Genomic DNA, 27,921 nt, shown 5'->3' with positions numbered 1-27,921 from the left:
ATAGCCCCAAAGTCAGACCCGTAGTTCACCTGAACTTCAACTCTGAAGTTCCAGGTCCTCTCCTCTACCCTGCAGTTGGTGCAAACGTAACACCTGAAAAGCACACAATAAAAACAGTAAGTGCCTATGTCTGTACGTACCTGCTGTAAGGTTACAGCCACATACGGACTCATGTGCAAAAAAAAAAAGTCAGCTCCATAGATTGTAATCACTGGGGTCTAAATTGGTGCCTACACAAGTTTGCTGTTTTCTGAAACTGAGATCACAGGCATTCATAAGCACAGCAAAACCAGTAAGATTATAAAGAAATAAAACCACTTATATGCTCTACGTAACACAAAAAGCTTGCCAATTACTTCAAAGTCCAAGGAAGTTTGCTAGTGAACAGGTACGAAAAAAGTGAATTTTATTACATGTAGTTTAAATTTATGCAACACTTAAATGCAAACCCCCCACTTCCAGAGCAGTGTATCCCTTCCCCTGCAAGGGAACCAATGTAATCCAAAGTCACCAAAGAGGGAATTTTTTCCATTAACCATTACAAATATTGCTCGAACAGATTACATTACAACTTATATTAAGGTATACCCAAATATAGAGATTTACTTCCAATTAGATTTGCTAGTTACCCCTTTCTTCAAAGTCACTTGCGCAGGCTTTGAGGATGTATTATTTTTGCACCAGATACACTTGGTTAATGACACACAGCAAATGGCAAATTCATTCACAATCATGCAAATGCAGTAAGAGAGATCCATGCCATTTGCTTCTACGCTCCCCGGGAGTTAATGATGTAAGTGACAGCATTCAGTGGCTCAGGTCAGACTATTCTCCAAGCCCAAGAAGTAAACTGAAAACATTAACAGGTGCTGCTAGAGTGGAGATTTCCTAGGCTAAGAAGGTAAAACAGCAGCTGGTACCCCTCACATGCTGCAGGGCTTCCTCTCTCCATCAGAAATCCCGAGCCGGTTCCACCATCCAGGTCTGCTAAACGCAAGTGAATAGTTTGCTTGACGTTTTTACAACAGTTCCCTCGTGAGCACAGAAAACCTTCATTTTCATGGCAGCCTTTCATGTCTTCTGGTGCAAGAGACCAGGTAACACTGGCTTTTACCCGTACGGTTACAGCATCCTGTTATACCTGCAGGAAACCCTACAAACACCCGTAACTTACAGCTTCATTTCAGTTCTTAAAGGCTCCACATTTACTGGCTTTAGCAATGAACTCCTTTAGCAGGGGACCATCCATCTGCCAAAACGCTGTAGTTTGTGTCACTTCCGTCAAATGATTGACACAAAACTTGAAGCAGAATTCCTCTAAGTCCTAAATAGAAAAAAAAAAAAAAAAAAAAAAGAAAAAAAATCTTATTATCTTTGCTTCCATCACAGAAAAATACATTCAGGCATGTATGAGTGCCTGTACATGCTTTATTTTTTCAGAGAATTACACAAACACATTAACGCAGTGGCTCTCAGTGTTTTTCCCCCATGCTGCATCACTACATAAATGCAACAGAAAGTAATAATTCTACCCATGTAACATGATTACCAGGGGAAAAGTAACCACAATTTGGTTCTCACTATATAGCTGCAGTCACAAAAGTCAGCTAATTCTGAGAAACACATTTTAAAAGTTTTCCCACTCGAAGAGTTTCATCTGCATTCAGACAGCTATTAAAACCCAGTGCAAATAGGAGATCTTGGGGTAATGATATATAACCAAGGCTGTAGATTAAAAAAATTCAGCTCTTCCGTTCCACAACATAAAAGTGAAATCTATACGTAAGGTTGCCTAACTTCCTGCTTAGTTAAGGGCTTCACTAAAGCCTTGAAGTTGCATGTCACCAATCTCAATGCAAGCGCGTGCTGACTGGATAGCTCTAAAGCTATCCTCTAGTTTTGGCAGAAGGCCTTTCTGTGCATTAGAAACCGACACATTACAAAACATTTCACAGAAGTCCCAAAAATAACTCAGAAGTACTGCAGCACAATACAGCACAGAAATTCTTGCAGAAAGTCGACTCCAAATATCTGAGTCTACTTGGAAGTGCCTTCCTTTTACGGATCAGCAAAGCCTCACAGCCAGCCATCATTGCACCCATGTGATGTCAGAGAGAAAAGATGTCTAAAAAAAACCCAAGACAGTCACCGTCAATATAAGGTTGACTGCAGAATGCTTTTCACTCAGATTATTTGTTTCCAGCTCCTCTTCTGAGGAGGAAATCTAGTCTTTGTGGTGCAGATCGAAGCTGCTGTAAGAGGGATGCTGCAGCCCTAACGAAACAGCAACTCCCCATCCTGTTCTAATTTCTTTATTTGTTTGTACGTTTGTAGAACCAGTACTTTATACACGAGAACACAGCCCTCCTTAGCTGCTCAGCAGACTGGGTGCTGCAGTAAGGCATAAAAAATTTGCAGCTCTAAGCCACATGATGTATGAAAGACTGATTAATACATTCACATTTTCACTTAAGGTCAATACTGAAAGCTAGAGCAACTGTGTTCCAGTGAGAGTTCTTGACACAACAATAACATAAAAATGTATCCTGGCCTAAAACCAGGCATTCTGAAGCTGCAGATCTTGACTTGTGTGGCATCTGTGCAATGAAAAAAGACAAGCTTATTAGAACTGAACACTGAGAGTTTTCTGTTTTTTTAAATAACAGAATGAACTAGCATTTAAAACAAAAATACATCGTACACGTTACAATATTTTGCACTGCTTTATTAAAAAGAAATCATATTCCAAGTCAAAGCAACAGAAGCATACAATAAACAGAAGTATTGAAGCATTAGTAACTAACTTTGGAAAATTCAAAGTTCTTTATTAAAAAAAGGCTGAATTTCATTTGCAGATGGATGCACTCCCAGCAAACTACTTAATATAGACTTCAGTGAATAAAGGCACAAGGTACATCCAATCACTACTTTAAAAGTTACAGTAAGAAGCCAAACCTGACCTAATTCTAGCCACTTCAATTCAGTCAGTTGCCAAAAGAAAGACAGTATAGGAGAGTTTCATGTCATGAAGGCATTTCAAATTAGTGAAGCAGCTTCTTTAAACTGTTGTCTTCCAGACACACAGCCCCTTGAACAAACTACATCATCCAAGCAATTTCAAGCCCCTATCTAGCATAACTGCACATTTTACTAAAGCCCAACCCCTCAGTGTCACCCATTCTCTCCTCGATGCAGCACTTAAGGCCACCATTCTAACTTCACTTAGCTAGTGAGGTACAGCCAAGGCACAGCAACTGGATTTCTTCTACCCTTTGCAAGTGGAATCAATCACACACTGAAGATTCCTCCTGGAAAAAAAATCTTCTCAGGCTAAAATACGGAAATCTTTCTACTTTCCATGAATTCCCATCAAAGAAATTGTTACTCACAGTAGAGCTGAAGCCACAATCTGGACTCCAACACAGCCCTTTGGGTAAGGTATATCAAACAAGCAACACACTACAAGGCTCTGAAATAAGGCATCTGCATGTCAATTGCTGGATATTAAGTATAAGAAAAAGCAATGAGTTGATTTATGGAGTACCAAAACTGCTTTATAAGCATAAGTAGCAAGTTAAAGACCAGCCTCACAAAGTTGCAGACATGACGCACAGATACTATGCTGAACACAAACAGCCAAAGCAAGCCCAGGAATACTTCCTGATTAGTTTACGAAGTAGCAAGTTAGCAATCTAGTAGTGAAGTCAGACATAATGCAGCAGGGGAGTTTCGTTAGCCTTCCACCCTTTTGCACACTGTTTCTCCATCTTCAACATTTATTAGGCCCCGAACACAGTTCTTATCCTGCCATTTCATTAGCATACTGTGAAGACTGGAAGTATATTTGACTGCAGCTAAACAAAACAAAAAAGCCAACAAAAACACTCTGCCAAACAAAAAAAACCCAAATGCTCTCAATGCCCAAACCTACCATAATATGACATCACACACAACACACAACCTTACAAATAAGTAACTTCAGGCTTACAATACTGTTATGGGTTTTGCTTTGTATTTAAACCCTTCCCTTGTTTCAGAGTTAGTGTTATCATCCTCAGGATTTTTTTGTTCCTGTTGCTCCCCACAGCCCCAGAAAAACAGTCATTCATGAAGCTTGGCACAGCATCATAACCTTTTACCATGAAACTAAGCAATGCAAGCATTTACGGATAATGAGTCTCAGCCTTGGACTTTACTCATCTTTAGATACCTGGCTACTGGTTCACTTTCCCAGTACTGGTTTATGAAAAAAAAAAATTAAGATACATCTCTCATGGCAAATAGAGTTTTTATAATTCAAACATTCTCAAATTCTGCAAACGGCAAATAGTATTACCTGATAGTGAGAGAGAGTTTACATGAAAATATAACTGGCTGCTTCTCTCCATAGTTTAAGTCAGATAGCAACCACCTATTTAAGAGATTCAAGTTTAGAAGTTTACCTCTGCATCATATCTGACAGCAGCAGAGAGCAATGAAAATGCGTTTTCCACAGTAATTCCTCTCTTGATAATGTGTTGACACAGTTTTTTCAGTCTAGTTTCACAGTACGAAGTAGCCAAATCCAAAAGCCCTGCAATTAAACAGCCATCGTATTAGTCAGTTGTAATGACCTCTGCTCCCTCAACAACAATTTATGCTCCTAGGGCACAGGCTGCATCTGTATTCTGTATGCAATGTTCTATATGTCTATCACGTGCTTTTTGCAAGTAGGTCACTATTCAGAAAAATGTATTTTACCATTACACAGGAAGAAAGGCCTTTTATTACCTCATGCCACAATCCTGTTAATCTCTGTAAATATGCAAGCTGTTCCACTGATCTGCAAACCTAATTGCTTGTGAGAGTGGGACTGTCACAAAACAGGCACCACAACACAAGTAAAAACCTACCATCATAAAAATCTGCATTTGAATCACAGCTTGCTCTTTGCTCTGCTGTCCCATTTTCCCCCATTAGATCTACTGAGATTCTTTCATCTTAACCTAAACAATAACTGACTCAATTTAGTAAAATATACAAGTATTTTAAGCCAGAGAAATAGTTTCTCTCCCAACCTTGATAAAACTGCTGATAGTTTATTTCTAATTATGCACCACTTTTGTTGTAGTAAGTTTGCTACAACAGTATTTTAAATTAATCTTAAGCTTAATTAATCACCGGTTAAATGAACTGTAGGCTAGACTAGAAGCCTGTATTAACACAGCTATTCTGCATCCCCTGTCTCAGTTCTTCCAGATGCTGCTTTCCAACATAATTGGACCATAAGCAATACCTATTGCATCTTCAGGCGGAAGGTCAACACTGTCTGTATACAAGTACTCAAGAAAGGCACGATACACAGGATAAGAAAACTGGTCTATTTCTATCACTTCCTTCATATCCTCATTCCAGTATGACTGGAACATGGTTCTGAAGTGTTCACACCTAAGAGACAAAGACATCATCTGGAACACTATGACATGAACACACAAACATTACATTACAGTCCCTGTGAAATACATATTTGGTACACTCTGCAATGTTGACAAATATTTTACCATACCACATCACAGCCAGTGGTCCACATTTTGGTTCCTAATACTGTGGGCGTTGTTATAGTTGTGCATCAAGATAAAACTCTTATTTGATCTATGCTACAGAAACATCTGTGTATACATTTGCAATCAGACCAACTTAACAGAATTTATTACCCTGGAAACTACAAATAGGCTTAGTGAAAATTGAACACGAACCATTTTAAGACAGTTTTGATTCAGCTCTTTTTACAATCACTTAATTTAAAATTATTATGGATACATAGATGCTATATATTACAGGCTTATGGGTCCCTCCCTACCCCTTACTTTCCCCTGCCCTTAGATGCAATACTAAGAGGTTATTCTGTACAAATAGGAGCTGTAAAACGTGACCACTACCTGATTTTCAGAACAGCTTTGTGGACATGGATGTATTTTCCATCCACACGGAACTTTAGGTCTGAGGTTTCTGGACTGTCAAACTCCTTCTTCAGAGATTCTGCTACCGTTAAAAAGTCTTCATGCTCTACAGAAACAATTTTAAAATAAACAAACCAAACATGTTAAACATCTGAATTGGAACACACACATCACTAACTAAAGCTAGCAGCTTAACTAAGAGCACATCAAGGAAAATAGGTCAGTATCAGGGCTCACAGAATCACAGAATGGTAGGGGTTGGAAGGGACCTCTGTGGGTCATCTAGTCCAAGCCCCCCCCACTGAGGCAGGGTCACCTACAGCAGGCTGCATAGGACCTTGTCCAGGCAGGTCTTGAATATCTCCAGAGGAGGAGACTCCACAACCTCCCTGGGCAGCCTGTTCCAGTGCTCCATCACCCTCAGAGGGAAGAAGTTCTTCCTCACGTTCAGACGGAACTTCCTGTGCCTCAGTTTGTGCCCATTGCCCCTTGTCCTGTCACTGAGCACTACTGAAAAGAGCTTGGCCCCATCCTCCTGACACCCACCCTTCAGATATTTGTAAGTATATATTAGGTCCCCTCTCAGCCTTCCCTTCTTCAGGCTAAACAAGCCCAGCTCCCTCAGCCTCTCCTCGTAGGAGAGATGTTCCAGTCACCTCATCATCCTTGTAGCCCTCCGCTGGACTCTCTCCAGTAGCTCCTCATCTTTCTTGAGCTGGGGAGTCCAGAACTGAACAGAGTACTCCAGATGAGGCCTCACCAGGGCAGTGTAGAGGGGAAGGAGAACCTCCCTCGTCCTGCTGGCCACACTCTTCTTGATGCACCCCAGGATCCCATTGGCTTTCTTGGCAGCCAGGGCACACTGCTGGCTCATGGTTAACCTGTCGTCCACCAGGACACCCAGGTCCCTCTCCACAGAGCTGCCCTCCAGCAGGTCTGCCCCAAGCCTGTACTGATGCATGGGGTTGTTCCTCCCCAGGTGCAGGACCCTGCACTTGCCCTTGTTGAACCTCATCAGGTTCCTCTCTGCCCAACTTTCCAGCCTATCCAGGTCACGCTGAATGGCAGCACAGCCTTCCGGTGTGTCTACCACACCTCCCAGTTTGGTGTCGTCAGCAAACTTGCTGAGGGTACATTCTAACTCTTCATCCAGGTCGTTGATGAAGAAGTTAAACAAGACTGGGCCCAGTACTGACCCCTGAGGGACACCACTAGTTACCAGCCTCCAACTAGACTCAGCGCCGCTGATGACAACCCTCTGAGTTCTGCCATTCAGCCAGTTCTCAATCCACTTCACCCACCACTCATCCAGCCCACACTCCATTGGCTTAAGTGGTGAAATGGGAAGAATGAATTAATCCAACACCATCTCCCGTTGGCAAGTACTGTCGCACAACAGCTACAGGCAGCAGTGGTCAGCAGTTCCCATTCCAGCTCATTACACAGAGGCAGCACAGCACCAAGGAAAGTACCTAGAGAACATCCTTTCCCATTCTCTGCCTGGGCATCCCTCATGAAATTGCCAGCCTCCAGTGGTAGTGCTGGGTCAGCTCAGCTCTGCAGCCTGCAAAGTGCTGGTAATGGAAGTCTACAGCATCCCCTGCAACTCACTTGAGATGCGGTGTACAGTATTTCAGCTGCACTGACCTGGTGTGATCTGAGCCTAAAAGCTAAGAAAACACGTCACCAGCTGACCTCTTTTCTGTGCTGGCAGATTGGATATAGCCTGCAGGTTGTCTGTTAAGGTCTTTGCCAGGGCTCACTAACGTGAACTGTCACTGACACCATCATACTCAGTTTGCTAGTCAGTTATGACAACAGAAAAATCTAAAAGCAGTGCTGTTGAAGACAGACAGTAGATACTGTGTTCTTGGTACAACCAAGGACATAGGACTTCAGCAGTTTTGCAAGTCAATTAAAGCTAAGATATCACAGCTCTTTGACAGTTCTTTATATTAAGGCCTATGGCACTGGTCCCACAGAAGTCCCATTCTGCATCTCTAGAAATCATACAAGAGTTGCAGCACAAGTTGGCTAAAGCTTGTGGCAAAGTAAGAACTCTGAAGTTCTAGAAAACCTAATTTAACCCACTATTTGAAGCTTCTGTTGATGCATCTTTCAAGTGTCTTTCAAAACACGTAGCTTCTAAGAAGCGAAGTATGGAAAAGAAAAATCAGTAGATTTCACTATAATGAGACATGGTCTGTCTTCTGTGTCCCACAGAACTGCATATTGTTCATCCACATATAATCCAAAAAGTTATTCTTCACCATTAGGGACAGCTAAATTAATTGACAGTTAAAAAGAAATACTGATATAAGAAACTGCTGTAACAGACAAGTCATGTTTGTGCCACAGAAGACCAAACACTCCTCCAGTTTACATGGATCATCCACCGAACCTGCATCTCATCAGGCTTAGACCATGGTCCAGTCCCCCTCTGTTTACTCATGTGATTTTTCTAGGTCACCAGCTTAGCTTAAGCTATGCAGTAGATCAACTTTCACTACAAATACCTTAAGTTCATTCCTCAAAAAAGGCTGCAGATTTGTACTTCACCACAGCCAATCCTGAGTGACCAAATCATTTTTTTGGCTGAGACATCATATCTGGAAGTAGAACAATAACCTTCATGAAGAGCTAGCTTGCACTAAGGACGGAAAAAAAAGGAAGCAACATAAAGAAAAAAGGTGGGTTTTCAGACCTATATGAACAAAAAAAGGCAAGGAAGGAAAAAAAATGCATATAGAAGACAGATTAAAAATGCCCCCAGAATTAATGCTTTTGACTTAAATATTCAATAAGTAGGATTATCAGAATAAGAGCAGAAGAACACCCAAAGGCTAAGAGGAATTAAAATATATGAACAAAATTCAAATACTTTGTTATGCTCCATCTGGGAACACTTCATAAAACTCAGGAACTTGAAAGGTACTGAAACCAGGGAGATGTCATTTTAACAACCTTCACCATCAGACCTCTACAGAGGGCAAGACTAACACATATCCTAGAGGATTAGAGAACGAAAAAAGTGAGAAGTAGGATAAAACAAGACTTGAATTTACCCAGAAGCAGATCACGTCAAGTTAATCTTCTCTCTCTTTAGTAAAACTATTCAGTTTTCCTCTATAGACAAATGCTATTATCTGGACCTCTATAAATGTGGTAACATGCTAAATGAGAGGTTAAGATGGAGAAGCTGGGTTAGGACAAGCCACATACAAAGATAAAGTCTGAGTCTGGAGAAAAGTTACTTAGGATGTCACCCCTCCACAACAACAGTTCAGTACATGGACTAACAAAATTAGGATATGTTGTAAATATGAAAACAGATTAGATCTCCTAAATGATCTTGAGAACTGAAGCAGCAGATCTAAGATGAAAATATCTTCATGTTTTGAACGTGACAACAGCTTCATGTTTTCAAGGAAGTGCAAGCTAAGGACTTTATATCATATTTGGGGTCAAATAAGAATTGGCAGCATGTGAATCAAAGATAATCAAGACAAAAGGCTTTGGCTTATTTGTTGATCAGAAAGACTGCATCCCTAAGTGTAATCCAAGGCAGTATGAGAAGACAGTTCCAACAGAGAAAACAATTATATTAGGATCTTCTTACACAGGGACTATTATTTACAAGTTTGCCTGTCTTTTGGGAAAGTCAAACTAAACCGAGTTGAGAGAAATCACCTCATGAAATGAAAACTTGGAATTGTGTTACTTTACTTTGTTAACATGAAATATAGGAGAAAGAGTCACACCTTCATATTCATATTGGAAGGGTAAAAAACTGAGGAAAAGCTAGAGACAACACTTAAAATTCAAAGTTGCTAGATATCAAAGTAACAAGTGTCAGGAACAGTCTTCCAAGTAGGCATAGTTTTAAAAGACAAAAGAAAAGTTATGTTTAATGATTCCGGAGTCCTTCCTAGTCCTGAGATGGAGCTCAAACAATACAAATGTAGGAAATAAACAATATTCACAAAGCAATGGTAAAACAGGCTTCTCTCCAGATGTAAACTGGCAAGCAAACAATCTTGTTAACCCTATTCTAGATCCTTAGCTGCTGAAGTAGACTCTTTTCTTCAGAAGAAAAAAAACGTAGCTAAGAGCTAGTTTTAATTACAGGCTCTCCTTAAAGCAAGAACCATCCTGCCACCGAAGTGGTGTCCTGTACTAATGACTGAAAATGTACACAGAGATTATAGCATTGGCTGCCATATCAGAGCTTGTTCTCACCTACTGACAGAAGACGCCACATAACAGCAGGGGTAGCAAAGCAAGCAAACACGTCGTCCGTGCAGGCAAAGTGGGTGAGGTGGGGAAGGATCACTGACTGCCCACGGCATTGGCCCCACATGTACACCTGGCCACTCTGCGTCTTGGCAGCCGACGTGTGAGCAGAGTGGCAGGCTGCAATCTCCACAACCCTGCAAACAGAAGAAACCTCATGAGATACTTACAGGTACGGAATCAAGTGACTTTCCAAATGCCTCACCAAAATAACAGCTAACTGAACCATATATCTACACTCCTGTACTTCTTTCCTTGTCCTGCATAAATGTGATACTGTTTCAATGTTTTCACTAAAAAACTGCAATGACATTTTCAGATTGCTTGTAGATTTTATTGTAATCAGATATTGCTTTAATTGTGTCATTCTCATCATTTGACATTCATCCTTTTCTTCCATAACCATGGGAAAGGGATGAAGAAAAACAAAGTTTTGTTTTTCCCTTTTGAAACCAATGCACATCAGACACTTCTTCACTTCTTCTCAAGAAGAAATGCTTATGGAGCTTATGAAACTTCCAGTTAGGGAACAGGCAGGAAAGTTCTACTACTAAGACTTTTGCAGAGCATTTTTCAGAACTTCTTTCAAACAGATGTTGAAAAAATTCTCTTATTTTGAGATTAAGATCCCATGTGTTTTTCAATAAATCCTTTATTAAGCAACCCTTCTACCCCCTCTCAAATCCGTTTTTTGTATGTAGACGGAGATCTGACCTACTGCCTGTATTTCTGACTTCTTATTTTGCTGTTAAGTTTCCTTTCCTCAACACTGAGATTCAGCACGCAACATAGACTGGTTTTCCTTCAAGGAGAGGTGAATACATGCACTTAACTCCACATTCCTGAAGAGCTATGGTTGTTTTTTAAATAAAGTCTATATATTATTTTCACCCACGTCACATAGTTCCTTAAAATATTAGACCTGCCGATGCACATTTATCTATTCTGTTCTCCCATTGCTCGCACAGTCCTTATCTTGCTATCTGAAACATTACAGACACTGAGTAGAATTGCACTTCAGTTAAAAGGGCGGCCAGGACCTTTCCAGTATCTCTTTTCACACAATAAACAAAAGCCAGGGGAAGTTCCAGCATTAGTTCAAAATAAAGGCTATACTCTCCTGTTTCCTCTCCATACTAAAAATGCATCAGAGGGTTTCATGCTTTTGTGCCAGAAACAGATCACTGGGACAGACAAATGTCTTTCCAAGCAGTCTAAGAATATAGATATAAAAATGTTTATTCCTTTACAGAACAATATCCATGAAGAGTTAGCTGTTTAGGCAAAAAGCTTCTTCAGCACAAAGCCCATATTTTCAGTGCAAAAATTATTTCAAGATAAAACACAGAAAGAATCTACAATCACTTTCAGTATATGTATCAATAACTTCTTCCAGATAAAAGACCGATGGGTTGTTTTACACCATTACCAATTTCTGAACCTCCATGCAACACCAAGATCTTTCACCACCTCTGCATGAGACATCATAAAGTAATTATTTTAGGGACAACTTATCGTCCATCATAGCTATCCACCAAAACCACTTCCTTCCCCAAACTTTCTTTCCTTAGCAGAACAGATTCTTACTTTTATAGTAACTATATGACACTTCAGGAGAATAGCAGAACGTGTACTATAACACCTGTATACCTGTATAGTACATGTACAGTACACTTACAGGATAACATGTTAAGCATATACTTAATATCAAAACTCAGGAAGCTGACCTTCATAACTGTTACTCCAAGCTAACATAAAATAAAGCCTAAAAGTTCCTTACAAGCTATTTGTGCATTATTTTTCAAGACAGCACCAAATGCCACCTCCTAATAAACTGTCACTGCACCAGCAAATAAATGACAAGAGAGTTATATAAACAAAAGGACCAGGAAAAGCAGCATTAATATGCTTCATGGGAAATGACAGCTCACCTGCTTATAGTACTGTTTCCAAGGGAGCCAAGTCAAGCAAGATGAGTAAATTCAAGTGACTTATCTCTCCCTTCAATTCCAAGCAGAATTCTGTATTTTCTCCCTCCTCCTTTAGTCACTGAACAAACACCAGTTCTATTATAATCCCCTGCTTGAGTTCACATACAGTTTTAAATGCAACAGTTCCTCTTTGTTCCCTCAAGAAATCAATCGCTAAGAAAAAAAGTTGATCTATTTGCAAACATACATTTCTCTTCCAGTGTTTTTTTAAAGAATGTTTCATTTTGCTCTGTAGTGTCAGTTCCTTCACAGACAAGTCAGCCTCACCTCAGTGGTTTCTATTGTGATGGCTCCTTTATTCTCCCTCCTCAGCCCCACCATTTTTTAAGCTCTTAAATAATCTCAGTACTGTGCAGTTTTTAATTTAATGTTAAGTGTGAAAAACAGGAAAAAATAGGAGACTTCCCATAAAGACAGCTCAGAAATGGAAAAGAAAAAACGACAAGTGTTCCCTAGTTAAGATGAGATTACAAGTTAAGAGATTTACAGGTTAAGGGATCTATAGACTAAGAGGTTTACAAACTGAGGTACATTAATCTACAGGTATACACATAGGTCCAGAGAATGGGACTGAGGTCCAAGTTTGTACGTGAACAGCAGAAGAGCCATCCCAAATACGAGGACGACAAATGTGCTGAAAGAGGGTGGGCAAGGGTTAGGGTCATTCTTTTACAAGTCTAGGAAACTAAGAAACTACAAACTACTAACTGGTAGTATTATCTGCCCTTATCTCTAGCAACCTTGCAAACAGAGGGTTTTTTTTTGTGGTTGGCTACTGTCAGCCTCTCAGAAAATTGTTTTTTCCTCATGTGTCACTTCTTACCAAGGCGGTGTTTCCTTCCCCTCTTTTTTTTTTTTTTAATGTGGGCCTCAATATAGCATAAAAGTTTGGCTTATTGGTCTCACAGCTCCAAATTTTTAACCAAAGGAATCATATTTAGACTAGCCTAACACTTAGCCATTCATTATCTTTCAGTATCAGGTAAGCACACAGTATGCTTACTTTCAATAATCATTGCAAATAGCAAAAAGCACTCAGTCTACAGTAAACAGCAAGTTACCATCCTTTCCTATGTTTTTAATATTAGCAATAGAAAAGCAATCCACCAAGCCCCACACACATATGCTTCCAGTTCTAGAGACTGCATAACACATGCTCAGACTTATCAATCCAGAAACAGCTTCAGCAAGATTACCTTTCTTTTTCCATCATGATCTGCACCGGGCTTAGCTGGTTACTTTTATTGCCAGTTCCCAGCTGCCCGTAAGTGTTAGCTCCCCAGGCATAGAGCAAACCCTCATCTGTTAGTGCTAGTGTGTGCGCGTAGCCACAGGCAATCTGTAAGTAAATGTATAAGCATTACTACTGAACAAAACAGAAATAAGAAACAAAATTATTGCACACATTACCTTAGTCTAGCTGATGTTAAATATCTCAGGCATTCTTCATTTAACACTACAGTGTGTTATTTCTTGGTACTTAAAGCTAACACAAAATACGTTAACTGTAGGTACCAGAAAATTTCCAATTTCATTAATTTAGCGTTCATTGCTTACTCCTAAATAATTTACTGCACTCCTGCAAAGTCTCCCTAGCCTTTGCTTGCTTTCAGTTGCTGACTTTTCACACAAAGAACAGCGAGATTCATTATCACGTCTTGCAACTCTGAAATACTTTCAGAATTTTCTATGTTGAATGCTATAGAAACTATGAAAGCTGCAGTTCAACAGCCATCAACTGTTCAAGTTATCATATGAAACTCCACAGAAGCTTACTAAAAAAACAGGAAATCTTAATTTTTAGTTTTATTCTTTAGCTGGGAAAAAACCCCAAGCCAACAACCAAACAACCAAACCCACACCCATTACTCTTTTTCCCTCTTCCTTCACTTCTGAAAGGCTAATTACAATATTAATGTAGAATCTAATTTGAGTATCTTGTTCCCCTTCATTTCTTATCTTTGCCTAGTGCATTTCATTCATTCAGCTTCGTAACAAAGATGCAATTTGTAGCCATGCATAACTTATAGTTACACTAGCTACCTTTCAATCATTCAAACGTTTATAAAAGCAAGTATTTTACAGCTTATTGCCATTTTATAAGCCTAATATCATTTCCAGGCACTAAAAACTCAGCATTCGAACTGTGAAATCCAGAAGCAGGTATAAGATTCTAAAGATCCAGTTTTAGCAGGTGCTAGCAACATGAATGCATCTTCATTTCCATGTTAGACATACCTGGAGTATGCATGCACCATGTAACGCGGCCACCCTGCATGGTGTCAGTTGATTGCCATTGTTTCCAAGACCTAGCTGACCATTGCCATTGTAACCCCAGCCATAAACCTCATTGCAAAAGGAAAACAAAAATTAAGCCATTCCTCTACAGAAGTATAGAACATTTAAGACTTAGTATTAAGCACAAGTCAAAAGAGTACATCTTATTAAAAATCTGTATGCTATTTCAAGAGCAATACAGATAAGGCTAAAATCTACTAAATACACTGCAATGACTGACTATTCTACTTTTCAATCCTGCATTTGCCTTTTAAAGAAGCTTTCTAAAATAATTTGTCTTTGAAGTACTAAGAATTTTGCAAAAAGCTTACAATACACCAAGATCTCTCCCACAGCGTCAACATTTTAGTTGACTTTTACACCTTCTTTTCTCCTTATTACTTTTTCTTCTTTTTATTGAAAATAAGAAATTACTTACTTAGCTGATTAGCTATTGGATTAGTTTAAACTGAAGTCCTCAATTTAGCTCTTATTTTTCTTTTAGTTTTGTTATGGTGGACACATCAAGACAAAAGTATGTACAACGAAAGCTCATCTCAACCTCAGGGACGTTTTCAGTCCCTCCAGTCACAAAGAAAAGCTATGCTCCAAGTTTGGTACAATGTAGTAAAATTGAGGTTACAGTTCATGCCAAGAAGCAACATAGCACCAAAAACTTACATGAAACAGAACAGTTGCACAATACTAGGGTAATGTTCAAAAGCGTGGTTTGGTTTTATTGCTGGCAATTAAGTGATGTGTTTAAGAACCAGGCTCAGTCAGTGTCTTCTTGCAGAAAGATTAACTATTTAATTGTGCATGCTTTCAAAACATGTAATTAAGACATATTTTAAACAATCTATTGAAATAAGGAAGACAGACATGCTTAATACAACCTGTTCAAATTCTTGCAGTAGCAGACTCAGTAAGAATCATGTTCCAACACAGTCTTTGCCATAAGAAGGAACGTTTAGTGTTAAGACAGCATCTCCAGTTAATCGCGGAGTTTTGCTTAAATTGATATCATAGAAGTTATCAATATAACTCTTTGCAACTATCAATACAACTCTAACTTTGGGCACTCTTATGTCAGCATTTCTCCGTGTTCAGACATTAACCTCATAAGTTCGGGTAACAGAGAGAGAGAACGTGAGAACGCAGCAATGCTTACCTCGCCATTGTTTACTACAGCCATGGAGGAGGTCTGACCACAAGCAATGCCAACGACCATTTTACCCTGTAAACAGTTTGAAACTCTACGAGGAGTTGGCTGGTTTGCTGTAGATCCAGATCCAACTTGACCACAGTTGTTATAGCCCCAAGCATACAGCTGTCCATAAAAAAAACAAAAACCTGCAGTTTAAGCCTTAATAATAGTAATGATAATAATAAATTGTAATCTTAATTATATCTAAATTAATGTAGATATTAAATAAATTAATCTAAATTATAATCTCTGCATCAGATCGGGTAAACTATCCTATCTAATGAGCTAAAATGCTTAGAATTAATTTTCAACAGCTGAGAATTATAAACGGCAATAGGACTGATCTAACAGATATAAACATAGCACTTTTTGTGGCTTCGTGCTACAGAACCAGAGCATCTGACTACTAGAGGAAACAAAAGGAACACATTTCCATATTAAATATAAGTCAGACTATAAGACAAAGAGCATAGCGAGTGGATTGTCTTTATACTTTCACGAGGTTGGAAAACTGAATGCAAGCCAGAATGTCATTTGTTTCCCACACAAGCTGAACTCCCTAGTTTACAGCTATTTAGTTTTCTTCACAGAACACTAAACCAGCTTATTGCTGGACACTTCTCATACCTCTTAAGTATTTCAAAAGCTGTGAAAGGAGATGGTTTTGTCAGCCCATGTTTCACAGTAGCAAAACTCCCCTACACAACGGCATTAACAAAAAAGCACCATCTCTGACAGTTCAAAGTTAGCCAGTGGCAAACTATTAATAATAAAAACAAAAATATCGGTTCCCTTCATCTAAAAGTCCAGAAGACAGGGAAATAGTTTGCAATTTAAAAAAAAAAATACTTCTAGCTTCATATTTTCAGTTCCTTCAATTTTTATTATCATTCTCTGGTGCTTCACAGTTTGTCCTCTTGGAAATACCCAGCCACATACACGCTAGCCAGTAAAAGCACACTGACAGATACCCTAATACGAAGTCTGCACATCCATTGGTGCCAGAAGGTGCCTGTTTACTTTGACACCAAAAACCCAGTGCCAAAACCCAAAAAATCCCACACCACCACCAACAAAAGAAACCCCACACAGAGAGGAATAAAAAAAACTCCCGCCAACACAACTCATTTACCATGTCTAATATGGCCAGAAGAAAGGATTAGTCCTTTGCTTTGTGTTACTTCTATTTGCTGGACCTTTGATTCCTACTGAATATTTGAAGACGATATATAAAACACGTTCATTTCTATAACACAGAAAAAACTCAGGTAGAGAACCTCAGAGGGTAGATCAAAACACCAAAGAACTAACTGGTTTCCTCCCTCAGAGAAGCACGAATGTCTGCAGTCCTTTAAGTCTATTGTTAAGGTGGTTTTTTTTTTTTCATTTGCACTGCATTAAAACTGCATGGAACCAACTGTACAAATCAGTTATGCCAAGTATGCCCATGAATACTTCCAACATCAATCCATCTCTGAAACTCCAGATATATCAAGTCGTACAGTTTTTTGCAGCCAAAGCTTTCTGTAAATAAAACTCCACTTAACACATTTTGCTGTTTTCAGTATAATGAATACTGGTACAGATAAAACCTCAGAGCACAAACAGACTAAGCTACTGCAAGGTACGCTAGGGGTGGATTTATAGTGCATTAGCTAGCCACAATGGCGAGTGAGCTGCAGATATCAACTCCACGGTAAATACAAAAAAGCTTCCCCGCTTCCATGGATATTTCAAGCATGTTACATTTATTATAAGAGACAGCACGATCATCACAGGCAGCTACCACACAGCAGCTGGCACCACTCGTTTAACTAGTACATGAACACCCTTGCCTTCCTGCATGTAAACCAAATTGTACAGATTAACAAAGTAAAATGTGACAGCATGAACATCTTTCCTAAGCATAGGCTCTCCTTTCCGACACAACACAGACCACTCTAATTAACCCAAGGTCACTTTCCTACCCTCAAAATACGGATTTGCCACTTTGTATTACTGTTGCACTGTGGCTCCATTCTGAACCATAACACAGCCACGCTCAGATCACTAAGATGAAAAGAATCATAGTTAGGAAGGTTTTAAAATTAGAACTCTTCTTTTGTTAAAGCAGAGCTGAAACCAGGCTTTCCTCCAAGCAGTAACATGCAACTCACAGCATACACACATGCACAGGTCAAATCTGACTAACTGGAAACTAATTGTACGCATTTCCCATGACACATAGCCTTAAGCCATGTAAACAAATAGCATAAAGCAGACTTGGATATAAACCAAGTGCTCTTTCATTAGCCACACATACAAAGGTATTCAGAGGTGTGCAGAGCAACGTTTTTTCACAGTACCAGTGTGGAAATCATGAAGACTACAAGAAACAGACCAAATATGTCAATATATCCCTTAAATAACAGAATTGTAAGCAAATAACAATGTTACATTCTGCACCTTACAAACTATTCTCTAACTTGTAAGTGGCACAGCTTTCTGGTCTCATCCCTGTCAGACGTACAACAAACAAAAGACACAAAAGTTTACTAGCCTTTTATTCCCTTGTTTTTGTGGTTGGGGTTTTTTTGTTCGCGTTTGTGAGTGGGATTTGTTTTGAGTTGTTTTCAAGTCTGCTCTGAAGAAAAGGACACCCTAGTTTGAGGCAGTAGGAGAAAAGGTTATGTTGTAACTACACTGTAGAACAACAGAGAACTTCAGAGTGCAAGGTCACCTGCGTTATTCACGTCAAACAGATTAAGAGGTTTGAACAGGTTTCAACTTACATCCCCATCAAACGACAGCGCCATGGAATGATGAGAGCCACAAGCTACTTCCACCACTTTCTTTATTAAGAGATTTGTGCAAACTTGAACAGGAGTAATGCCCTGATTGGTTGTGCCATTCCCAAGCTGGCTGTAACCATTGTGTCCCCAAGCATACACTTCACCATCTGCAAAAATGTTTAAGTTTGTGATAAAAGCCATCAAAAAATCCCAGGAAGCTAAGATGGATAGAATTCTAAGTAGTTAGAAAATGCCAGCATGAAAATGAAAGGACATTAACAAATAGTGAAACTATTACAAGAATAATCTTTATATTAAAAAATTACATTATTCATATACATTTTATATACATATATTGCAGTATAACCTCTAGATTTATTGTGGAAACACATGAAAGTGCACAGGTAAGACTGAGTATGTCATAAATGATACAGTAAAACTCTACAGTTGCAACATAATGGAAAAGTAACAGAAATTTACCTATTACAGAATACACTTAGTTCCACTTAAGACCAGTGAAAACCCCTTAATGTGTATTACCCAATTAACAAGTTAATACAATTACACCTTAATCCATTCTTGTTAAGTGCAAGTGGAACTCAAAATCCACAACTTATATTTCTATACCAAATACTAATTTTCTACCTTCAGTGCAAAGCACAACATGGGGTCCACTTCCATAACTGAGACTGGAAACCTTCTTTCCACATAAGGCTTCTAATTTCTTTGGTACTATTGTGCTCTGATTGTCTCCAGTTCCCAAACAATTGCTGCAATTCAGTCCAAAAACAAACACCTGAAACACAGAGAAATACTAATTTCAAGTGATTTACACCCGGGTATGCACAGATGTGGTAATCTCCAGGTCTTCACAAAGACACAGACTCTGAAGGGCCGGAAACTTCCCTCGTGGAAGTTAATAAGAGTGAGCACAGAGACACTTTGGAAGTGAACTAATGAGTCTGAATTCTTCAGGTCCATGCAGGTCTGGAAGCTAAATTTCTCATTTGCAGAAACTGTACTATAAAAAGTATTAAACTGTGAAACTGGAAGGCACCACCTTCTATTAAAAGCAGTCTGTAAAGCGCAGCCTCAGCTGGGAGGCTCACACTACAGGCTGCTTTGATAGTACTTAGCAGGGAAAAAAAAAAAAATCCTGCTCTATGTAGTCTCACAAGAAACCCATCACAGACCAGCTGGCTTTCCTTTTTGCCTTTCAGCAGCACAATGCTAACTCGCATTGAGTTTTTGAATCGTTACAACCCACATATAATCTTCCGCTGTACTGACACTTAGCAAGCCATAACCTCATTTTATATCTTCATACCTGGAGTACTTAATTTCTAGCTACCACAACTTCTTTTGAATTCTGATTGTCTTCAAAAGTACATGTAATCCATCCTGGCCTCTGTCATTTGTAAGTTTTCTAAATACTCCATCTAAATTGTCCCCATACAAGACGAAAAAAAAAAATTACAAGTTACATCCAACATGTTTTGAAATATACAAATTTCACACAATGCTTTTGAGAAGCTAATTATGTACAAATATTCAGTGGACTCTGAAAACAACTAATTGTAGAGTATATGTTCCACTTTCTTACAGCCTTACCTCATCATTGTGCGTTACGTACAAAGCTTCATTGGCTGATGTACCAAATACACATGCTTTCCGAATAGATGCTATCTCTTGAGGTGATAGTAAGGTAAATATTGGCCACTTTCCTACATCCACCATGATGCTGCTGTGTGTCATGATGTTTCTACAACTAAGATGACATTGCTGTAATAAAATAAAAGCTTATTAAAGGGTGTATTTCACAATCTCGTCAACAGGCAATAAGATCATTTCCTTTAAATGAAAGACACTTGTGTCTCTGAAAGTATAACATCCGATTCTATATGCAATACGCCATTACATTTCCATATATTAAGGTCAACAAATAGCAAGTCACTGGTAGGACATTGAAGAACACCTCTTTTCTTAACAGGATATTTAAGTAAACTGTATACAGTACAGCTGAACATCAGCTGCTCCACAAGCAAACTTCTTAAAAAGCTCGTGACCTAGTAAATATCCACTGGTGGCACAGTGGATTTCTGAGGGCATTTTCATAGGGAATTTCAACTGAAATTTCCATTTATAAAATTTTCACTTGTGAAATTGTTTTGTAGTCTTACAACTTGTATATGCCATGTAAGCAAGCTGTTGATGTATAAGTGAAACCTGCAAATAAAAATAAAGCTGGAGCTGCTGCACATATGGCCCAAATCTGTCATGTTTTGCGTAATCAAAAGCTGTTATGGTCAAAAACCATTTGTGAGAGCACAAAAGCATGAGATAAACTCATGAGTTTGTAGAATTAAGCTGGAAAACACATCAGAGAAAAGTAATTATGTAAAATTGTCATAATCTGTTACTTAGAAACAAGCTGGACCACATCAAAAGCTGGAAACATGACTGAGTACAGACATTGTCTGTCAGCGAACATAGATGTATACAATCCATCCTTCCACAATGCTCCTTCTTCACAGATTCCCCAGGGCAACCGCACCAGCTCAAGAACAAAGCTGACAGTCAACACAATCCTACAGAGCTTATTTAGGCCTTCACTCCTGCACATAAAAATTGTAACATTACTCATACCCTGAAGGGATTCTGCCACTGACAGTCTATGATTCACGGTCAGGGGCATCAGCAAGTTTCATGGAATCTGAACAGCACTCAGTGGAGAATTCTACAGAATGTCAGTGACATGACACAATAAACCATTTTAAAAAGTGGCTAAAGAACCTTCAGATGGGTAAGAAATCTAGTCTCTATCCACATGCCATCCTCTTATCAACATTTAGTTCTTTCCTTTTCACTTGTTTGCTCCAGTCCTATCCTACCCCCCTATCATTCTTTGATTTGTTACTTTCAACTCAGGCTTCTTGATGACGCCTGAGTATCAGATACAGACAACAGGGAGAGCACAAGAGAGCCTCTGTCCTTTGCTTCTGACGCTTGGTTCTCAAAACTGCGCTGGCAACCAAGACGTGGCTTCAAAAAGCTACTCAAGACCAGCAGTCAATCCTAAAATACAGGTTGTTCAGCACAGACATTTGGTGGAAGGAGGGCATTTACTATTTTTAAAAAGTTTGAGAAACACTGAAGTCACAGTGGAAGTATATGTACAAAAAAACACCGAACACAAACAAAACCCAGACATCTCCTTATCAAATTTCGCAACCTTGCTCTGAAAAACCCAGCTCTGCTCTACAGGCACCTCTCTCACCAAGACTCTGACTTCACTCTACGTTTCACATCTTGAAAACGCCTAAAGTCTCCAGATGGCACACTCATAATAGACGTATTTGTAGAACAGCTTTTGAAAGCCTACCTGATGACAAGACCACAGCACATTCTACACAGCTAAACAGATTTGAATGCATTTAAGCCTTCTTAATTTCTAGTGCAGTTACAAACTCAGGCTAGTTAGCTGCTAAGATTTGTTACCTCACGTTGGCAAATCTTTTAATGTATGACACTATCAGTCAATTAAAAGGAGACAGCGATGACTTGTTCTTTCGAGCAGACCAAGTAATTGTCCCTTCTGACTTTATATTTCATTTGCCGCATATAATAGATAATTGTCAGGGCACAAACATGTCATAAACTGGACATTAAGGAAAATATTTTATTCACTGAAGTTCTTTTCAACACATCCCATCAGTTTAAGACATGAAGGCAAAATGTTATTTTGATTTTGTCCCAGTAAATAAACATTAAAAAGTTTTACAGCACCCTAAAACACTACTTTAAAAGCAACCGGTTTACAATACGCTTTCTCTCTCCCTTTCTGATCTTTGCACTAGGTCTGTAATCCTGTATACTGTATGACTCAGTTAACCACTCCTCTTTGACAAACCTATGCAAGTTACACCACATTTCCCATACCCAGTTGAGCTTTGAGGTATCTTGTCAGACAAACTAATACCAGTAGATAAAAGCAAAGCTTCCAAGCACACAAGACTTCCCAGATTGAAGACATGAGCAATGAACTCCATTCACAGATGAAGAGCCTTAGAATTTTTTGACAGGTGTAACACTGCTTTATCTAAAACAACACTGTGCATTTCCAGTTTGAACTGTTACTACAATCCTACAAAGTTATTTCAAGGGTTTTCCCTAAAAGGTTTTTAACGACAACTCATCTGCCACTGGCAGGTTAGTTTCTTTAATAAATCTCAATCCTAAAGTCTCTTCAGGTTTAGCAACCAACAAAGTTTCACAAAAATTCTTAAAACCAAAACCAACCAAACAGCAGAAAACACCTGTTGCCTTTTATATAATATGTACTATTTCTCCTCAAACATACAGCCTTTTCCTCTCCTCTACAAATATTAACTATAACTTAGATGCTGCCATTTGCTGGAGTACCTGTCATCGAGCGGCAACATTATAACGGTAGCAACAGCAGCTATTTTTTGTTTATGCTTATGTCTAAATGAAATAACATACAAACCTAAAAGTTCTGGAGTTTATATGGAGACTACCATTTCTTCGCTTTAACTGTGGACAGAAAGTTGTTTTAACTACTTGTTCTCCATCTTCCACAGAAAATAAACGCCCAACCTAGGCATAAGCACTACCTTTTTCCTCTTTAAAGACGGACTCCTTAATGACCGTAGCCACTTTCCTAGTTTTCCAATAAAAGTCCTGATTGACACAGGAGGGAAAAAAAGGTCTATAGTGGAAAAAAAAGTATTTGGAGAATATATATTTATATATACTACTGTAAATGGAGATGTCAGTAAAGTAACTCAGTGTTATCAAAACACATATCAAATTAATTTTAGCATTCTCTAAGACATACTGCAGACTTTCCAAATGGGTAGACACTCTGCAATACTGAGATTGACCTCTCACACCAATCACACTCCAACTTTATCCTTGAGCAACATTTGTCCGAATATCAGGGGGAAAGGCTTGCACAGAGTTTCTCCTGGGCAAATCCTTGCTATGAAAAGCTGATCTAGGAGACTTCAGTCATGTCATTGCAAGCAACCGCAAAGAAACACAGTGTCCTTCTCTTACCCTTCCTGTACTACATGAATAAGAGAGCTAAGTTTATTGTTTACTTCTCCTGATAACAATATAGGCCTGGACCCCACTACATTACATACTATGCAACAACTGCACCTTAACTGAAAGTTTGTAAGTGCAATGTAGTGGCAAAAATACCAGATGGAGTCCAGAGTAATTAAGTTATTTTAATCTGTATGCATATAGCTGTCTCAACATATTACCTCTCAAGCCATTGTTTAGATTCTGTATGCAACATGGCAACAGCATTTCTAAGAAGTATTTATCACTTAGATACCAACATCTAGATTTTAAGTTAACTGCAGTTAAAAGCCTTTTGACTGTAAGTGTCATAAGCTTAAACTTGGTGCTCTGGTAGATCACTGCTTTTAGAAACACTGCATGTCACTGCTTTCAACTGTCCTTTAATTTCTGCTGCATGATTCGGTGATAAACAACTACACATCACACAGCTTACTTTCTGCTGCAGAACTAACCAGCAGAGGGAGCTTATACCAACAATACCTCTTCTAACCGCTGTGACATCTTTGAAGTTATCCAACAATATCAGTATACAAACAGGAACAGAAACAAAGATGATTGTTTGAATTTCATTGAGGCTAAAAATAAGCAAGAAAAGGTGACTTGCAGAGAAGGAAACTGAACTGGCCACATACTGTGACAAAAAGACTGAACTCAGAGCAGTCGCCAACATTAGGGCAAAAAATCTAGACCCGCTCACAATTAAAAAAAGCCACACGCTTTCAGAGACAGAAGCCCTTCAAAAATTCTGCGCTAAATTGCTGCCTATGCATTCCACTTCTTACTAGTTTGCTTTCTAAAGAAAATGCATGTCGGCTGATGCTTTAGTGATACATGCAAGCAAATACAAATCCCTGCCTTAAAAAAAAAAAGACAGCGTTTACAAAATGTTTTGTTAAATTATTATGATTTTAGACAAAGTTTTACAGAGTTTATAGTTCAGCTACACAGATCCATGTTGGAGAGGACAATAGCCTAACACAACATTCTACTGGGAAAACAGTACCAATTGCCATTGCAACAAAAAAAAAAACCTTATAAAACCAAAATGAAAAAAAAAAGCTACAGTTAACTCTTCAAAGATTATCCCCTTGTAAAGGCTATTTGAACACAATTGCATGTTTGTTTGTTTCATTTTTTCCTCAGGCTCCAATGCTGCAGTTTGTTCTCGCTGGGCAAACTGACTCCTGCACAGAAAGAATCTGTAGGCTCAGGCCTTCATTTCTCCTAATTGCCTACCAGAATTATAAACAGCAGTAAGAACACTAAAGCTGGGATATCTGGCTTTCAAACAACATGACATGACCAGCATGCTTGATCTTTTTTTAAGTACACCTCAACCACAAAAGAGTCAAATCCTTGACATTACACTAGTCTTCCCCATATTTTCTCCAGTTTATGTTTGTTTTTTTAATCTCATAGCTCAGTACTGAGAAAAGAACAGGGGAACAATACATACTATTGACATTAATCACATGTGTGAATGAAGCGATTTTATTGAGGCTTTCTTCCTGACAACAAAAAGATATTCGCGCTCCCTGAAATCATGTGTCTTAACTTACTTTCCTTAGACCTTACATAAGACAAGATTTCTATGACAAAATCTATGTGTTCAAACCTCTGCACAATTTATTTTTATATGCCTTTTACATGCAATACAGGGAAAGAAAAACCTGCTGATCTAACAGCTGACAACTAGACCTCCTATTTGGTTTGAGTAACCAGCTGAGACACCAGCAAGCAAAAAACACCATGTACACGAATACTATTGAACATAAGACTGTTTAGCTCTAGCAAAAAACCCTTTTAGTAGGATGACAGTCATCCGTCCACCATAACAAGAGTGTAATTACAATCACAGTATGCCTTCCTATTCTTTTTTTCTTAAGCTGAGCCAGCCGTTACTGCAACTAACTGAACCCATTCACTCAGGACAAGACATCTTCTAAAGCAATACCTATATTTCAATCTGACACACACAGAGACAACCATTCAAAGGAAAACATTCATATTAAGGGTCCAAAGAAATATTGCATCTTCCAAACACCATTTTTCCTAAAAAACCTTTGTGCTCCAGAAACATTTCCATTTAGGATGTTTAGCATTTTTTTCTCACAACCCCATCCCTAGTTTAAACGATTAAAGCCCATTTTGCCTTTCATCAGCACACAACACACTTTCCCAAAGAGGTCACTTAAACTGTGTAAATTAGAACTCTGAAAGGTCCTTTAAAAAAAGTAAATACGCCTTTAATATTTAGTTTAGAAGGACTATATTAAGAACTGAAGAAATACTCATTATTTATATAAAGCTGAGGGGCAAGTGCAAAAGCAGGGCTTCTCAACAAGCTAGACCTCAGCCTCCAGGAAGCAGGCAACAAAGGGAAGGATGAACTGAAACGCCATGAATCAAAAAAAACCAAACAACAAAACCCTAAACTGTAAGAACAGACTGCGATCTGCGCCAGGCAGGACGAGGGACTTTGAGCACCGCGTGGGAGAAATTCACAGCCGGACCAAGGGAAAGCTTTGCCAGGGCGGGCTTGTTCCTCCGGACGGGCATCGCCAGCCTCACAGACCCCCTCCGGGATCTCCGCCGTCTCCTCCGCCCGGCCGCTCCCCGCGCCGAACTGCAGCCCTGAGGGGAACGCCAGGGCCAGTAGCAGCCCGCAGCCCTCACGGCGCCCTAAGGGGAACGCGAGGGCCGGGAGGAGCCCGCAGCCCTCACGGCGCCCTAAGGGGAACGCGAGGGCCGGGAGGAGCCCGCAGCCCTCACGGCGCCCTAAGGGGAACGCGAGGGCCGGGAGGAGCCCGCAGCCCTCACGGCGCCCTGAGGGGAACGCGAGGGCCGGGAGGAGCCCGCAGCCCTCACGGCGCCCTGAGGGGAACGCGAGGGCCGGGAGGAGCCCGCAGCCCTCACGGCGCCCTGAGGGGAACGCGAGGGCCGGGAGGAGCCCGCAGCCCTCACGGCGCCCTGAGGGGAACGCGAGGGCCGGGAGGAGCCCGCAGCCCTCACGGCGCCCTGAGGGGAACGCGAGGGCCGGGAGGAGCCCGCAGCCCTCACGGCGCCCTGAGGGGAACGCGAGGGCCGGGAGGAGCCCGCAGCCCTCACGGCGCCCTGAGGGGAACGCGAGGGCCGGGAGGAGCCCGCAGCCCTCACGGCGCCCTGAGGGGAACGCGAGGGCCGGGAGGAGCCCGCAGCCCTCACGGCGCCCTGAGGGGAACGCGAGGGCCGGGAGGAGCCCGCAGCCCTCACGGCGCCCTGAGGGGAACGCGAGGGCCGGGAGGAGCCCGCAGCCCTCACGGCGCCCTGAGGGGAACGCGAGGGCCGGGAGGAGCCCGCAGCCCTCACGGCGCCCTGAGGGGAACGCGAGGGCCGGGAGGAGCCCGCAGCCCTCACGGCGCCCTGAGGGGAACGCGAGGGCCGGGAGGAGCCCGCAGCCCTCACGGCGCCCTGAGGGGAACGCGAGGGCCGGGAGGAGCCCGCGGCCCCCAGCCCGGCGACGGCCCGGCCGCGCACGCTACCGTGCCGGGCGCTGCTCACCCGGCCGCTGCGGCATCCCCCGGCCCGACAGGCTCCCTGCGGCCTCTCCGCCCGGCGGGCCGGGCCCTCCCGCTGCCTCCAAGGTGCCCCCGCGCCGGGGAGAGCTGCCCTCCACAGAGCCGCCGCCGCCGCCGTTACGGCCGTTAGGACCGCAGAGAGGCGCGTCACGTGACGCCAAGCTCGGGGAGCGGGGGGGGATGGGGGGGAGCGCTCCCGCTTGACTGTTCGCGCGCGCCGTCACGTGGCCGGCGATGGGTGGCTCTCCCCGCCTTTCCTCACCGCCTATTGGGCGCTGTGGGCGGGGCCGTGCGACACCCTCCCCCCCTCCCCCGGCCGTGAGGGGGCTGTGTCGGCCAGCGCGGAGCCGCCGCCGTGAGGGGGGAGCGGGCGGTGCACGGGCCTGCCCGTCGTCGCCGCGCGGAGCGGGCTGCTGTGAGGCCTCGGGGCGGGGTTCCCGTGAGCGAGCGGCTCCGCGGGGCCAGGCCGGCGGGCGAGGTGCCGGATGGAACCTGACTGTCCCCGGATCCTCGCCGGCGGGAAGCCCGGGGGAAAGCGGGGCGGGCCCCGGCCGCGACCGAGGGGGAATCTCGCAGGGCTGCGGCAGGGTCCGTGCTGGCCGTGCCTCAGGGCAGCGCCCGAAGGCAGCTGGATCCCAGAGACAGTGCTAACGGTCGCCTGAGGCAGTCATGTGGAGGCCTCTCTCCCTCCAGAGGTTTTTAGCCAGTTTTTTCAGTGCCCGTGGAAACTTCGCATTGACAGAATCTCGTCTCCGCAGCTCTGCCTGCCTCTCT

The 27,921-nt window shown here is 41.3% G+C and overlaps 1 protein-coding gene across 2 annotated transcripts; it reads right to left on the bottom strand.

Annotated features, from left to right (window-relative positions):
• Positions 1-384: 384 nt before the first annotated feature.
• Positions 385-27,309, bottom strand: RCBTB1 (RCC1 and BTB domain containing protein 1). 2 transcript variants are annotated; one of them, XM_075421530.1, is made up of 12 exons: positions 27,131-27,309; positions 20,090-20,260; positions 19,124-19,274; positions 18,479-18,645; positions 15,672-15,830; positions 14,462-14,569; positions 13,420-13,562; positions 10,179-10,369; positions 5,919-6,045; positions 5,276-5,427; positions 4,443-4,573; positions 385-1,324 (listed from the first exon to the last, which is right to left on the bottom strand). In XM_075421530.1, exons 2-12 carry the CDS (start codon positions 20,231-20,233, stop codon positions 1,184-1,186), a joined length of 1,614 nt encoding a protein of 537 aa, XP_075277645.1. In that variant the 5' UTR covers positions 20,234-20,260; positions 27,131-27,309; the 3' UTR covers positions 385-1,183. The 2 variants fall into 2 exon arrangements, with proteins under 2 accessions (XP_075277645.1, XP_075277654.1); XM_075421539.1 differs by lacking the exons at positions 385-1,324; positions 5,276-5,427 and having other exon boundaries at positions 4,449-4,573.
• Between the last annotated feature and the right edge of the window lie 612 nt (positions 27,310-27,921).

This window comes from Opisthocomus hoazin, chromosome 1 (genome assembly GCF_030867145.1).
Source record: "Opisthocomus hoazin isolate bOpiHoa1 chromosome 1, bOpiHoa1.hap1, whole genome shotgun sequence".
NCBI classification, from domain to species: domain Eukaryota; kingdom Metazoa; phylum Chordata; class Aves; order Opisthocomiformes; family Opisthocomidae; genus Opisthocomus; species Opisthocomus hoazin.
Note: the sequence above shows the minus strand (reverse complement) of the source record. Positions and strands in the feature narration are given on the sequence as shown.